The sequence below is a fragment of the Dasypus novemcinctus genome, chromosome 12 (genome assembly GCF_030445035.2).
Source record: "Dasypus novemcinctus isolate mDasNov1 chromosome 12, mDasNov1.1.hap2, whole genome shotgun sequence".
NCBI lineage: Eukaryota > Metazoa > Chordata > Mammalia > Cingulata > Dasypodidae > Dasypus > Dasypus novemcinctus.
In genome coordinates this window covers 97,970,138-97,984,059 of record NC_080684.1, presented here as the reverse complement: position 1 = coordinate 97,984,059, position 13,922 = coordinate 97,970,138, and the positions used below count along the sequence as shown (strand labels likewise).

At 42.1% G+C, this 13,922-nt stretch overlaps 1 protein-coding gene across 1 annotated transcript in view; it reads right to left on the bottom strand.

Annotated features, from left to right (window-relative positions):
• The window catches only part of EIF3L (eukaryotic translation initiation factor 3 subunit L), a 31,862-nt gene extending 25,222 nt beyond the window's left edge, over positions 1-6,640 (bottom strand). Inside the window, exons 1-4 of the mRNA XM_058308798.2 lie at positions 6,511-6,640; positions 6,101-6,149; positions 5,055-5,265; positions 2,960-3,039 (exon numbers count right to left, since the gene is read on the bottom strand). Of these exons, the coding sequence (XP_058164781.1) occupies positions 2,960-3,039; positions 5,055-5,265; positions 6,101-6,149; positions 6,511-6,543 (373 nt within the window). The 5' untranslated portion in view covers positions 6,544-6,640. The remainder of the gene's footprint in view (positions 1-2,959; positions 3,040-5,054; positions 5,266-6,100; positions 6,150-6,510) is intronic.
• Positions 6,641-13,922: the final 7,282 nt, after the last annotated feature.

The following is a 13,922-nucleotide window of genomic DNA, read 5'->3' as shown; positions in this document are numbered from 1 at the left end:
CTCACTGCTGGAGGAACTAAGCATGTCCTGTGTAATTCCACTGGGAAAGGATTCTTGGAATCTTGTGCCTGGTTTCCTCTGGACTTAGTCTCATGCACCCTTTCCCTTTGCTGATTTTGCACTGAATCCTTTCACTATAATAGATCACAGCTTTGAGTATGACCATATGCTAAGACTGGTGAATTCTCCCAGCCAATCAGTGAACCTGGAAGTTCACAGGTACAGAATACTCTCCAAAGATATAGTAAATAGGGAAAAAACAAGAGGAAGAACAGGGATTTTAGTCTATGTAAAAAAGGAATGAATCAATTTTTTGTGTTTGCTTATATATGCATAAACTATCTTAAGAAGAATAAACAAGATAATGGTAATACTGGCTACCTCCAGAGAAACTGCAGACATGGGGACAGGAATGGGATGGGGACTTTTATACTAAATCTTCTTTTCTACTATAAGCCCTGTGAATTCTTACCTGTTTAAAAAAATTATATACATATATACATATAAATAAAATGGGACTCCTATTGTTCTTTGTATACATATTACATTCTTTAAAGGCAAAATATTAAACTGGACATAAGGTCTGAACAACAATGAAAATAACATTTATTTCAGAGTGAATTCTGAACTTGCGTGATTAATTATAACTGTTAAAAAATGTTAGCTATAACAAAAGAAGCACAAGGCTTGTACACAGAAAATTATAAAACATTGCTGAAAGAAATTAAAGACCTAAATAAATGGAAGATATCCCATGTTAATGGATTGGAAGACTTAATATTATTAGGATGCCAATACTCCCCAAATTGATCTTCATATTTAATATAGTCCCTATCAAAACCCCAAATGGCTTCTTTGCAGAAATTGATAAGCTGGCCCTAAAATTCATAAGGAAATTCTAAGGATCAAGAATAGCAAAAGCAATCATGAGAAAAAACGAAGTTTGAGGAAGCACACTTCCCAATTTTGAAACTTACAACACAGTTACAAAATAACCAAGGACAATGTGGTACTGACACAAGGATAGACATACAGATCAAAGGAATAGGACTAAGAGTCCACAAATAAACCCTTACATTTATAAGATCAATTGATTTTTGTTTGTTGTTTTTTAAAGATTTTTTATTTATTTCTCTTCCCCCCCCGCCCCGCCCCCATTGTCTGCTCTCTGTGTCCATTCAATGCGTGTTCTTCCGTGATCAATTCCATCCTTATCAGCAGCACCAGGAATCTGTGTTTCTTTTTGTTGCGTCATCTTGTGTCAGTTCTCTGTGTGTGCGGCACCATTCTTGGGCAGGCTGCACTTTCCTTCCCGCTAGGCGGTTCTCCTTACGGGGTGCACTCCTTGCACATGGGGTTCCCCTACGTGGAGGACACCCCTGCATGGCACAGCACTCCTTGAGCGCATCAGCACTGGGCGTGGGCCAGGTCCACACGGGTCAAGGAGGCCCGGGGTTTGAACCACGGACCTCCCATGTGGTAGGCGGACACCCTATCCATTGGGCCAAGTCTGCTTCCCAGATCAACTGATTTTTGACAAGGGTTTTAATACTAACCAATGGGGAAAGAATAGTCTTTTCAACGAATGATTGTTGGGACAACTGGATATCCACATGCAAAAGAATGAAGTTGGGGCGGCGGACTTGGCCCAGCGGTTAGGGCGTCCGCCTACCACATGGGAGGTCCGCGGTTCAAACCCCGGGCCTCCTTGACCCGTGTGCAGCTAGCCCACGCACAGTACTGATGCGCGCAAGGAGTGCTGTGCCACGCAGGGGTGTCCCCCGCGTACGGGAGCCCCACGCGCAAGGAGCGCGCCCCGTAAGGAGAGCCACCCAGCGCGAAAGAAAGTGCAGTCTGCCTAGGAATGGCGCCGCACACACGGAGAGGTGACACAGCAAGATGACACAACAAAAAGAAACACAGATTCCCATGCCACTAACAACAACAGAAGCGGACAAAAGAAGATGCAGCAAATAGACACAGAGAACAGACAACCGGGGTGGGGGGGCGCGAAGGGGAGAGAAAGAAAGAAAGAAAGAAATCTAAAAAAAAAAAAAAAAGAATTAAGTTGGAACCCTACCTCATACTATATACAAAGAATACCGTGAAGAAAGTGAAAAGACAACCCACAGAATGGGAGAAAGTATTTGCAAATGACATCTTACATCTGATAGAGCATTTGTATCTATAATATATAAAGAACTCAACAATAAAAGGACAAATAACCCAATTTAAAAGTGGGTAAAAGATTTGAATAGACATTTCTCCAAAGAAGATATATATATGAATGGCCTAACTGCGTTCTTAATCACTACCATCCCCTCTGTGCTACAAGATCAAACAAAAACTTATGACAGCTAATCTTAAGAATTAAAACTTAAGAGGATATCATACAGAATTCCCTAATGTGCTCTGCACCTCTGCAAAGGTGAATAAATCTATCCAGAAATACAGAACTCTCCTTCTTTTCATTTAACACACATTGAGCTAAGTACTGTAAGAACTCACCAATGAGAAACACTGCCTGCTGTTAAGGACTTTTCCCACTGCAGGCATGCAAATAAATTACAACTCCTTTAGATGAGAAGGAAGTACTCTAGGGATTTAGAGGAAGAAATTCCTTCCAGCTAGGGGCATTAAAGTCTGCAAGAAAGAAATGCATTTTGAGTGGGGCCTTAGAGGTCTGTTCCCCCTCACACAGAGAGGTGGGAGGAGGCTAGAGAACCCATTCCAGAATGACTGTAACGACCCCCAAAATTACAGGGGAGAATGGGAAAAAAGTCAGGACAAAGATGGCTATTTGAGTTTTCACCATACATGAGGGCTCTCTTCCATTTATTCAACCTTCATTCAACAAGTATTTACTAAGCGCTTACTATATACCAAGCCCTGGGGAAATTTCTGTCTCATGGCCTCTGGCCACAGGATCCCAGCCAGCACACAGAGAGCTCACACCTACCGTTGCCAACCTGTGGAGCAATGGCTTCAGCCTCAGGCCAAGGAGTATTCTTGAAGAATCTTTCAGTCAGCTTGGTCCAGCTAAAAACCAAACAGAAAAATGACAGAAACCCCAACAGGAAGGACCTGACAGCCAACCCTCACATTTTACAGATGTCCTCCAAGCCCATGGCTTTCTGAGAGCCCCAGCTCTGCACCTCAGACAACCTTTCTTAATATAGTACAATATTCTTTTATAACAGTTAGGCACTCATCAAGCTTGTCAGGATCAAAACACTGCTGATCGTGATGCTTTACAACCCTACAAGATTTGTTCATTTCCCCTCTCCTCATCCCCATGGCAGCTACTTTGACTCCCCCCACTCTCCTCAAACCATGCAATTCTCTCTCTTTGGCTCTTTCAGTTCAAAATATAACTGATCATGTCTCCCTTCAAAACACAGAATACAGGGGAGCAGGCGTAGCTGAGTGGTTGAGCACCTGCTTCCTAACTATGAGGTCCTGGGTCCAATCCCCATACCGCCCAAAAAAGAAGGCGGGGGGGGGGGGCGGCTAAAAATTAATTAAAAAAAAAAACCCCACAGAACTCAACAAAAAACTCCTCAATGACTTTGTAACCCCTCTAACTATAACTCTCTTTCTTCACACACACACACCATTTTTCAACCCAATTCTGCCTCCACCACTCCAATGAAACTAACCTTGCTAAAATTACCAAGCAACCTTTAAGTTACCAAATTCAACTGCCTCCTTTCCCATCTTGATCTTGCTAGAGGATACAACATGGGCTGATCACTCCCTTCTCCTTCAAAGTCTCTTCTGTCTTTGGTTCCCATGACTTTTCTGCTGATTTACTATTAACTTTTCTTTCTGTTCTGTCTCCTTTACCGGTTCCTTTTCCTTTTCCTCTGCCCCCCCATAAAGCAACACATTTCTTACGGTACCAGCCCGTCTTCTCTCTACACATTCTCCAAGGGAAGGGTCTACGACAGTGGGCTTCTACTACCATCTACATCTTCCTGTGCTGCCCAATACAGTAGATACTAGGCACACGTGGCTAGTGCAACTGAAAAAGTAAATAACCTGGGTATGTGACTCAACCTTTTCAATTGTAAATTTTATGAACTCAACATACAGATCAAGTATTTATGATGAAAATGTAGCACATGAATTAAAATGTTCTGTAACTGTAAAATACAAACTGGATTCAGAAGACAGTATGAAAAAGTAAAAGATCTCTCATTAATAGTTTTTTAAAATGCTGATTACATGCAAAATTGTATTTTGGATATTCTGGATTAAATAACACTATTAAAATGAACTTCATCTGTTTGTTACCTTTCTTAATGTAGCTGGTGAAAACCTTTTAATTACATATGTGGCTAACACAATATTCCTACTGAACAGCAGTGGTCTATTCTAACCAGAAAGGCCTGAGGGATGAAGGAAAGACAGGCCAGGGATTAAGGTCATTGATACAATAGGGTTTTGGTCATGCTGCTTTCACCATCCATCCTTCCAAGACTGGCTTAAATTTTATTTTCTTGGTGAAGACTTTCCTTACTCTCCCTTTCCTGATTGATCTGCTTCATCCCTAATGACCAGTAACAAGAGGGCAGTCTCCAAAACACCAGAAGCAATCACTCCAGAGCCTGGCTCACCAGAGTATGCACTGAGATATTATAAAGTACAGCAGTTTAGAATTATAAAGTACACTCATCCGCTTAACTAGCTATGTGACTTATCTTCTGTTTTGTTTCTCCATCCATAAGATGAGGAAAACAGCTGTACTATTTCATATAGTTATTGTGAAAGATAAGTAAGTCCAGGAAAAGCACTTTGGATACTGCCTGATCCATACTGATAATATATATTAACTGCTATTACAATTGTCAACATTGCTATATTTAAGGCTTTATACAAATTCCTGGGAATACAGAGTCCAACAAAAGTACTTTTCCCTATCTCTAAGGAATCATAGAGAGACCCCTGGGCACTCTGTTCACAGAAAAATGGTTAAACAGCACCCCTTTTGTAGGGCCTGCATTGCTAGCCCACTTCCACACAGAGAGGTTATTTTAGCCAGCAGTCCACACCTGTTCTCATAGATGTCCTGGATTTCATACACCTTCTGGTCAATGACATCACTGGAAACTCGACTGGCCTGTAGCTCATAAACTTTCTGATCAATCAAATCTGAGACGGTTTTGTGGAAATACTGGATGAAATTTTTTATCACTTCAGGGATCACCTGATAGGTTTGCTGTTCATACTGACGTTCATAAGCCAGGTCCTGCTTTGGATCTCCTATATTTGGAAATAACAAATACTTTAAAGTGCATTCAGATCCATATATGTGATGTAACAAAAAGGCAAGACTACCTCCAAGTAACCACCAGCTAAACTCAAGTCTATGAAATTCAGAATTCCTTTAAATGCTCAGAAATATAACCCTCCCTAAGTTGCTCTCCATTCCATCGCCCTGTTTCTTAGGAACATTTATCACTACTAAATTACTTATTTACTTAGTATTTACCACTAGACAGTAAAGTGGTAAGAACTGGATAGCATGCATTTAATATTTTTGAATGAATGAACAGAAACCATTTTCTAACAATATGACCTGGGCAAATTACTAAACTCCTCTATGCTCAGTTTTCTCATCTGTAAAACGCAGTCAACTTTAACATTCATACTTCATAAAACTGTTGTAAAGATTAAGTGTTTTACATAAAGTACTCAGGCCAGTGGATAACACTACTAAATCAGGCCCAGTCACTGTTTCATTGCACAAAACCTCAAATCCCCCTGCCCCCCACCATGCCTGCATGCCCCCAAAGCCTTCATTTGGGCTTCGTTAGAATAATCTAAATTTTTCACATCAAGATTCTTTTTCAACAAGGAAACCACAGCCTGTAGTCAGTCAGCAATCATTCCCTTCTGAGACTGAGATGAACCACACAAAAAAGGCCTGGTTTGTTAAGACTATCCAATCCTCCCACTGAGAGCTAATAACTGCCTCCAAACCTGGACCATTAAGCAGCAGATTTTAAGGGGTTACCCATCAGAGGCGTTCTGAGCCATGCAAAAAGGTGCCAATCCCTAAGAGAACCCAGATGGCCAGACAAACCCGTGGTCTCACCTGTGTGCATATCATAGTCACCCGGGTAAGCATACGGATCGTAAGCAGCCTAGAACAGACACACAGAACAATCACCAATTCGTGAAACCGAAACGCTAGTTCTAAGGGCATCCTATGTGTCAAGCAGGGTGCGAGGGATACAAAGATGTATAAGGGACACACACCTCTGTCCGGTCTTGGAAAAGGAAAGGAAGTATGTGACCGGACAGGGGAAGCGGGCGGACAAAGGGTGGGTAAGAAGCCCGGACCCGTTGCTGCCACATGAGGGTCGCGCGGGAAAGCAGGCCGGAACCGGTCGCCGCCCGCGGAGGCTCCATGAAAGAACCAGACACCACCTCACCCCGGGGCCCAGCACCCAGGGAGCCCCTACGCAGATCGCGGACCCCTTCAGGCGCTTCGGACCACCCTACCTCGGACTCGTAATCATCAGCCGGATAGGACATGGCGGCGGAACTCGAGAACACCGCCGGAAAGAGCTAATGGAACAACCGGCGCCTGCCTGATGAGGCCGGAACTACTCCTCCCCCTCGGTGGTGCCGGGAAACCGGAAGCTTTCGTAGCCACAGGCCATCTGAAACAGCCATGTTAGGAAGGTGTAAGAAAAAGCTAAAACGCCTAAATTTTCCTACTTTTTCCAAGTAGAGTCTTTGAAAGTAAGGTAACTTTATGAGAGTTTCACCAATTCAGAACTAAAGACATGAAGAGTTAGACATAAATAAGGGACAAAGTAAGGGAAAGCAGAAGGAATGCCACACAAAGGATGGCTGACAGCTTCCTAGGTCCGTCTTCTTGCCTAAGGATATCCGGTCGTATGGGACCTGTTTGCGGATTTAGGTGTAGGTGGCTTGCCTGTGGCAAACATTGTGTTCAAACGTTCTAACCTCAAAAAACTAAATTTACTGGTGTTTGAGTTGAGCCTTGGTCCCATGCAGTGAATGATATTGAGAAATGGTGCTCCCGATTTTAGACATTAAGATTGGAACAGGCAACACTGAAGCCAGAGTCAGCTGTGGTGTAGGTCCTAGGGCGAGGCCTGGGACTGGTTTAGCTCTCCAGTGCCGAAGTTGTACATCGTGGTCTGAATGGGAACGTAGACTCGATCTGAGTCCCGGGGAGCCCTGGAGTTAGGGATGGGGGGGGGGGGGGATAAAATAAATCAACAGAAGACGGGGTGGATCTAGTCCCCTTTTGAGTTAAGGGCCGTAGCTTAGCCACCTGCCCATCCACACAGGAATTCTGGGTTCCAGTTCCTGATGTGCCTCTGATTTGGTGTGTGCCCAAAAGGAAGTTTCATCCTCTGTGTCGCAGTTTCAGCATCCTCTAGTCACACTACCCTCCTCGCTTTTCCCATCCAGGCGCGAGCCGCCTTGGGGTTTTTGCACTGTTACCTGGATTCTAGATTCTAGAACACAATCCTCCTAGACATCCACATGGCTCACATAGTCACCACCTTTGAGTGTTTACTTTGTCGCTGACTGGGAGCATCCTTTTAAGAATTACAGCTCCCTGCTTCGATGCCCTCTGCCCTCTCCCTGCTTTGTGTTTCTTCATTGTACTATTATCAAAGTTCACCCTGGAACTAATGACGCTTAAGTTTCCGGGCTCTTCTGTTTTCCAGGTCCCTTCCGTGGCACGGGAAGAGTACCTAGCAGTGTATTCATATGATCATATAGTTTTTGTAAAATCGCTGAAGTAATATTTTGCTGCAAAAATATTTTTACCCCACTATGGTTTCCTTCCCTTACATTTTCTCTATGTCTGGCATTTCGAATCCAGTGGAGGAAACATCTGAGTTTAGTAGGGTGTTTTTAAGTGATACACTAGTCCTTCTGTGTATAATTAAGTTATTGAGGACCTTCCCTAGTGAATGTCTTCAATTAATTATGCAAAATGATATAAAATTGTAAAATAAAGAAGTGATCAAAGAGTAATTTGCCAGTCCAAAAAAGAAAACAGAAAACATTAGGAAAGGGCCTCAGACAATTAAGAAATAAGATATTTTTTCTGGATTTTGTGATGTTTGTGGTGGTTGTCACCTTTGAAAATTATAATTGTGTTAGTTCTCACACAATTTGTTGTGATTTCTCCTTCTAAATAAATATTCTTTTTCATCCCTGGCCTTGTTTTTGTAATTTTCTAGTCTGTTCTTCATATAAGATTCAGACCCACTTGGACTTAGATCCCATGTTGATAACCATATAGCGTATATTTACTTAGTTGTTAGTTTTTGTGTTTAGGACTTTCTACCTCTTCCAGAATGTACACTCAAATTTAGAGAATCACAATGCAAATTAGAATGGTAAAGGCTCTGCAAGGACCTTCCTCACTGGCTACTCTTTCCCACTTTCTTTTGTTGGTTCCACTGTTGTAGAATTTGAGAGAGGTTCAATTATTTGCATATAGAGAGACCAGGACTCAGGAATGATTTTGAGAAGGAAAAATGGTTTATTGACGGCCTGCCGGACTCCAGAGCTTTCTGTTTCAATCGCCAGCCCCCAACAAGATTTTCGAATCCCTTTTATTCAGAGAGGAAAGGCCAAATGGTCCCTTTGTTTCAGTTCTCAATAGGCTTGAATTAGCATATATATCTTCCACATCTTAGGTAAGCTTTTAGCATGGACTCCAGACATTCTAGATAAGCTTTTAGCATATTTTGTTTGCATTTCCCCTAAATACGTTAAGTTTATAGACCTTGCACTGTTAAACTGTTTCCTGGGACTGGAGTCGTTGCCATTGTTACTAAGGGCAGGACTGCAGCCTCTTACCTTCCACACCCACAAGTCAAACAGCTTAGGTTATCTCTGAAGAGACAAAGAACCTCCCACCCAGAGCCCACATCACCACCACATCTTTCCAATCAGCAAATAATGAACCATTCCATACTCCCTGACATGGTCATTGGGTCTCTTCTCTTTGCTGTCAACATCGCTCCCTGTCTTAGCCAGTCCTGTAAATTTAGCTATGGCCCATATGCCTTTGACTCTCCACATTTCTGTCTTTGTTCCAGACCCTGCCCCTGACTGGGCCCCTGGCCCATTGCCTGATCACATCACAACTTGGATATCTATTAAGCACCTCAAAGTTAAAGTTCAAACTCAGCTCCTGATCTTCTACCTCAGCCTTGCTCCTTTTCCCAATCTCAGTTAAGGGCAACATCTTTTTTTAGGTTGCTCTGGCCCAAACCTCCAGAGCCATCCTTGACTCCTCTCCCTTTCTCACACTCTACTTCCAGTCCATCTACAAATCTTGTTGACTCCACCTTCAAAAGTATTCTCAGCTTCTCTCTTCTTCCCACCTTGGTCTCTTTTACCCTGGTCCGAGCCACCATCATGTTACCTGTATTGTAACAGCCTCCTCACTCTCCCCACTCCCATTCTCAATCCATATTTGTCAAATTGCATTTGAACTGAAGCTTACTCCATTGCCTAGCAACACATTAAATTTGCTTAGAAACGAAACTTTGACATAAAAGCAGATGGAACCCTATTACAGACTGTGAAATGTCTGATCACAGGATGTTTGATTTTGCAAGCCTCACTTGTTAATGGAAAAACAGCACTTCAAAGGGAAAGAAATAGAACAGACCAAAGCTCTTGGAATAATTTTACCTAGGAAAGTTGCTGGTAAAATTTGGATGCTGAAAAGCTCCCCTGTTTTCTCTTGATCTTTTTTTGCCTTGGTTTTGAGGCAGGAAATTCTCTGACTCAGGAAAGTCATTATTCATATTTTACGGACTGCCTGGGCTTTTCAGCCATGTTCATTTCAAGTCCCACTTCCCACTGCATCCTGGGATTTATTTGTAGTTCACTTACTGTTCTGTTTGTTTCAGTCTCCTGAACATGACTTCATGACCACACTCTAGGCTACTGCAGTAGCATGTGGGCCCTGGGACAGCAGTAGTTTTTCACTTTGTGTCTTTGCAAATCAGAACTAGAAGCATCCTTGGGTATCATCTTGTATAGGGACATGAAACAAAATACAAACCAAAAGCACTAGATATAAAAACGAGTGAAGTAGCAGGCTGTTTCCTGACTGCATCTTTGTGTGTGTGTGTACATTTAATAGTTGGAAATATAAACAATTAAAAACTAAAAAGAAAACACAGTTAATAAAAACATACATTTCTCAATTAACTGTACTGGAGACATACAATTTTTTTTTTATCATACAATATGTTATACAAAATATTTGGTGCATATGCTGTCATACAATATTTGTCCTTTTATGTCTCACTTGCTTTGTTCAACATAATGTCTTCCAGGTTCATCCATGTTGTCTTATGCTTTACAAATTCATTTCTTCTTATAGCTGCATAATATTCCATCATGTGAATAGACCACAGTTTATCCATTTATCTGTTGATGGACATCTGGGTTGTTTCAAACTTTTGGCAATTGTGACTATAGCCACTATGAACATAGGTGTGCAGATGTTTGTTTGTGTCACTGCTCTCAGTTCTTCTGGATATATACCCAGTAGTGGTATTTCAGGGTCACGTGGCAAATCTATACTCAACTTCTTTAGGAACTGCCAAACATTCCTCCACAGTGGCTGTACCATTCTGCATTCCTACCAACAGTGAATAAGTGTTCCTATCTCTCCACATCCTCTCCAACATTTGCAGTTCTCTGTCTTTTTAATAGTGGCCATTCTGATAGGTGTGAAATGATATTTCATTGCAGTTTTGATTTGCATTTCCCTAATCATTAGTGATGTGGAGCATTTCTTCATTTGTTTTTCTGCCATTTGCGTTTCTTCTTTGGACAAATGTCTATTCAAGTCTTTTACCCATTTTTTAATTGGCCTGACTACATCTTAAGTTGTATCCTTAAACTGTGAGCATTTAAGATTCTTGTTCTCGGCGGTGGACTTGGCCCAGTGGTTATGTTAGGGTGTCCATCTACCACATGGGAGGTCCGTGATTCAAATCCCGGGCCTCCTTGACCCGTGTGGAGCTGGCCCACGCACAGTGCTGATGCACGCAACGAGTGCCCTGCCACGCAGGGGTGTCCCCTGTGTAGAGGAGCCCCATGCGCAAGGAATGCGCCCCGTAAGGAGAGCCGCCCAGTGCAAAAGAAAGTGCAGCCTGCCCAGGAATGGTGCCGCACACACGGAGAGCTGACACAACGAGATGATGCAACAAAAAAAACCACAGATTCCCTTGCCGCTGACAACAACAGAAGCGGACAAAGAAGATGCAGCAAATAGACACAGAGAACAGACAACCGGGGTGGGAGGGAAAGGGGAAAGAAATAAATAAAATAAATCTTAAAAAAAAAAAATTCTTGTTCTCTTCCACAAATATTCATTTATTTAAAAGACAAGGTCCTCTCTCTGTAGTCTAAAAAAAACAATCCCCCAATTTTTTGTATTAGCGAAACGGGTGCTGATGCAAAATACCAGAAATTGGTTGGTTTTTATAAAGGGTATATATATTTGGGGTAGGCACTTAACAGATATCAGGCCATAAGCATAAGTTACTTCCCTCACCAAAGTCTATTTTCACGTGTTGGAGCAAGTTTGCTGCCAACGCCTGCCAGGGTTCAGGCTTCCTGGGTTCCTCCCTTCCTCAGGCTTCTTTTCCCCCACTCAGGGTTCCTCTCTTCCTGGGGCTTGCTTCTCTTTCCTCTATGAGCTTACCTCCTGGGGCTCCAGCTTAAGGCTTCAGCATCAAACTCCAACATCGAAACTCCAACATCAAAAACCCTCAACTCTATCCTTTACCATGCCTTTTATCTGTTGAGTCCCCACTCACCAGGGGGTGGGGCCTCAACGAAGGGGTGGGGATTCAATGCCCTAATGACTGGCCCAGACACAGCCCTAATCATAAATCACACCAGGTACAGACCAGATTACAAACATAATCCAATACCTATTGTTGGAATTCATAACTGTGTCAAACTGCTACATTTTTGAAAATATGATTCTCATCTTCTATATCTCTTTATTAATTTTATTTTAAATTTTCCAAAATTTACAAACACCCTATGCCCACCAAGCAACAACTCCCACTTCCACATTCCCCCTGTCACCTGGTAACTCCTAATCTACTTTCTGTCTCTTGAATTTTCTATTTTTAAATATTTCATATACGTGAAATTCATACAGTGTTAGTCCTTATGTGTTTTGCTTATTTCACAGAGCATAATGTTTTCAAGTTTCTTCCATATTGTAGCATTTCTCAGAACATCATTCCTTCTTATGGTCAAATAATATTCTTTTTTATGTACACATTTTGTTTATCCATTCTTCTGTTGATGGACACTTGGGTGGTTTCTACTTTTTGGCTACTGTGAATACTGCTGCTATGAATATTGGTGTGCAAGTATCTGTTTGAGTCCCTGTTTTCAATTTCTTTGGGTATATATCTAGGAATGAAATTTTCCGGATCATATGCAATTCCATATTTAACTTTTTAAGAAACTGCCATACTACTTTCTACAGTGGCTGCCCCATTTTACATCCCATTAGGTTCTTTATCTTGATTTGATTGGTAAATATATGAATGTATGCATTTGTCAAAAAACACTTAAAAAATAAAATAAAATTTTAAAAAATCACTTAAAATGTGGGGGGGGGTTTATTGTATGTACTTTATACTTGAATAAATTTGATTTTTAAATTAAAAGTAAAATTAACAACAAATTAGCCAAAAATTACTTTTATAACTTATGTAATAAACAAAGGATTAATACTCTAATTTTTTAAAAGTTTTTTTTTTGTATTTATTTCTCTCTCTTTCCCCACCCCACCCCCCAGCAGTTGTCTGCTCTGTGTCCATTCCCTGTGTGTTCTTCTGTGTCCGCTTATATTCTTGTCAGTGGCACCCGGAAACTGTGTCTCTTTTTGTTGCATCATCTTGCTGTGTCAGATGTGCAGATGTGTGTAGTGCCACTCCTGGGCAGGTTGCACTTTTTTCGCACTGGGTGACTCTCCTTATGGGGCGCACTCCTCGCACGTGGGGCTCCCCTACGCAGGGGACACCCCTGAGTGACACGGCACTCCTTCCGCGCATCAGCACTGCATATGGGCCAGCTCATCACACGGGTCAGGAGGCCCTGGGTTTGAACTCTGGGCCTCCCATATGGTAGGCGGACACGCTATCCATTGAGCCAAATCTGCTTCCCTGGATTAATACTTTTAATGGATCAAAATTTAATTCTCTCACAAGTAGAGAGTGAGCACATAATAAAGCTTATTTAACCAGGGAACCAAGAGTGTCTGCAACTGCAAGCAGGAGAATTGCATCCATCAGGCATGTGGATCTAAGCCCCCTCTTGATTTAGAGGTGGAGTGAACATCGCCATCCCAGGGTCCATAGGATGGAGGAATATAATATGGATTGGAGTGGACTTGCTGGTATTCTACTACAGAACTGATGTGACTCTAGCAATGGAAGAATTGTTGTGGAGATGGTGGCCACGGGAGTGGCTGAGGACAGGGAGAGGGAAGAAGAGGTGTGATATGGGGCATTTTCGGGATTTGGAGTTGTCCTGAATGATATTGCAGGGACAGGTGCAGGACATTGTATATCCTGCCAGAACTCACTGGATGGACTGGAGGAGAGTGTGAACTACAATGTAAACTATGGTCCATGCAGTGTGGCAGTGTTCCAGGATATATTCACCAAATGAAACGAATGTGACTTATTGATGAAAGGGGATGTTGATGTGGGAGGAGCAGGGGTGGGGAGCTGGGGGAAAGTGGGGTATATGGGAACCATTTATGTTTTAACGTGATGTTTTGTGTGATCTATTTATTTTTTAAAAAAAGAATAAAAATAAATAAATAAACCTTATTTAATCTAGTGAAGGAACAAACA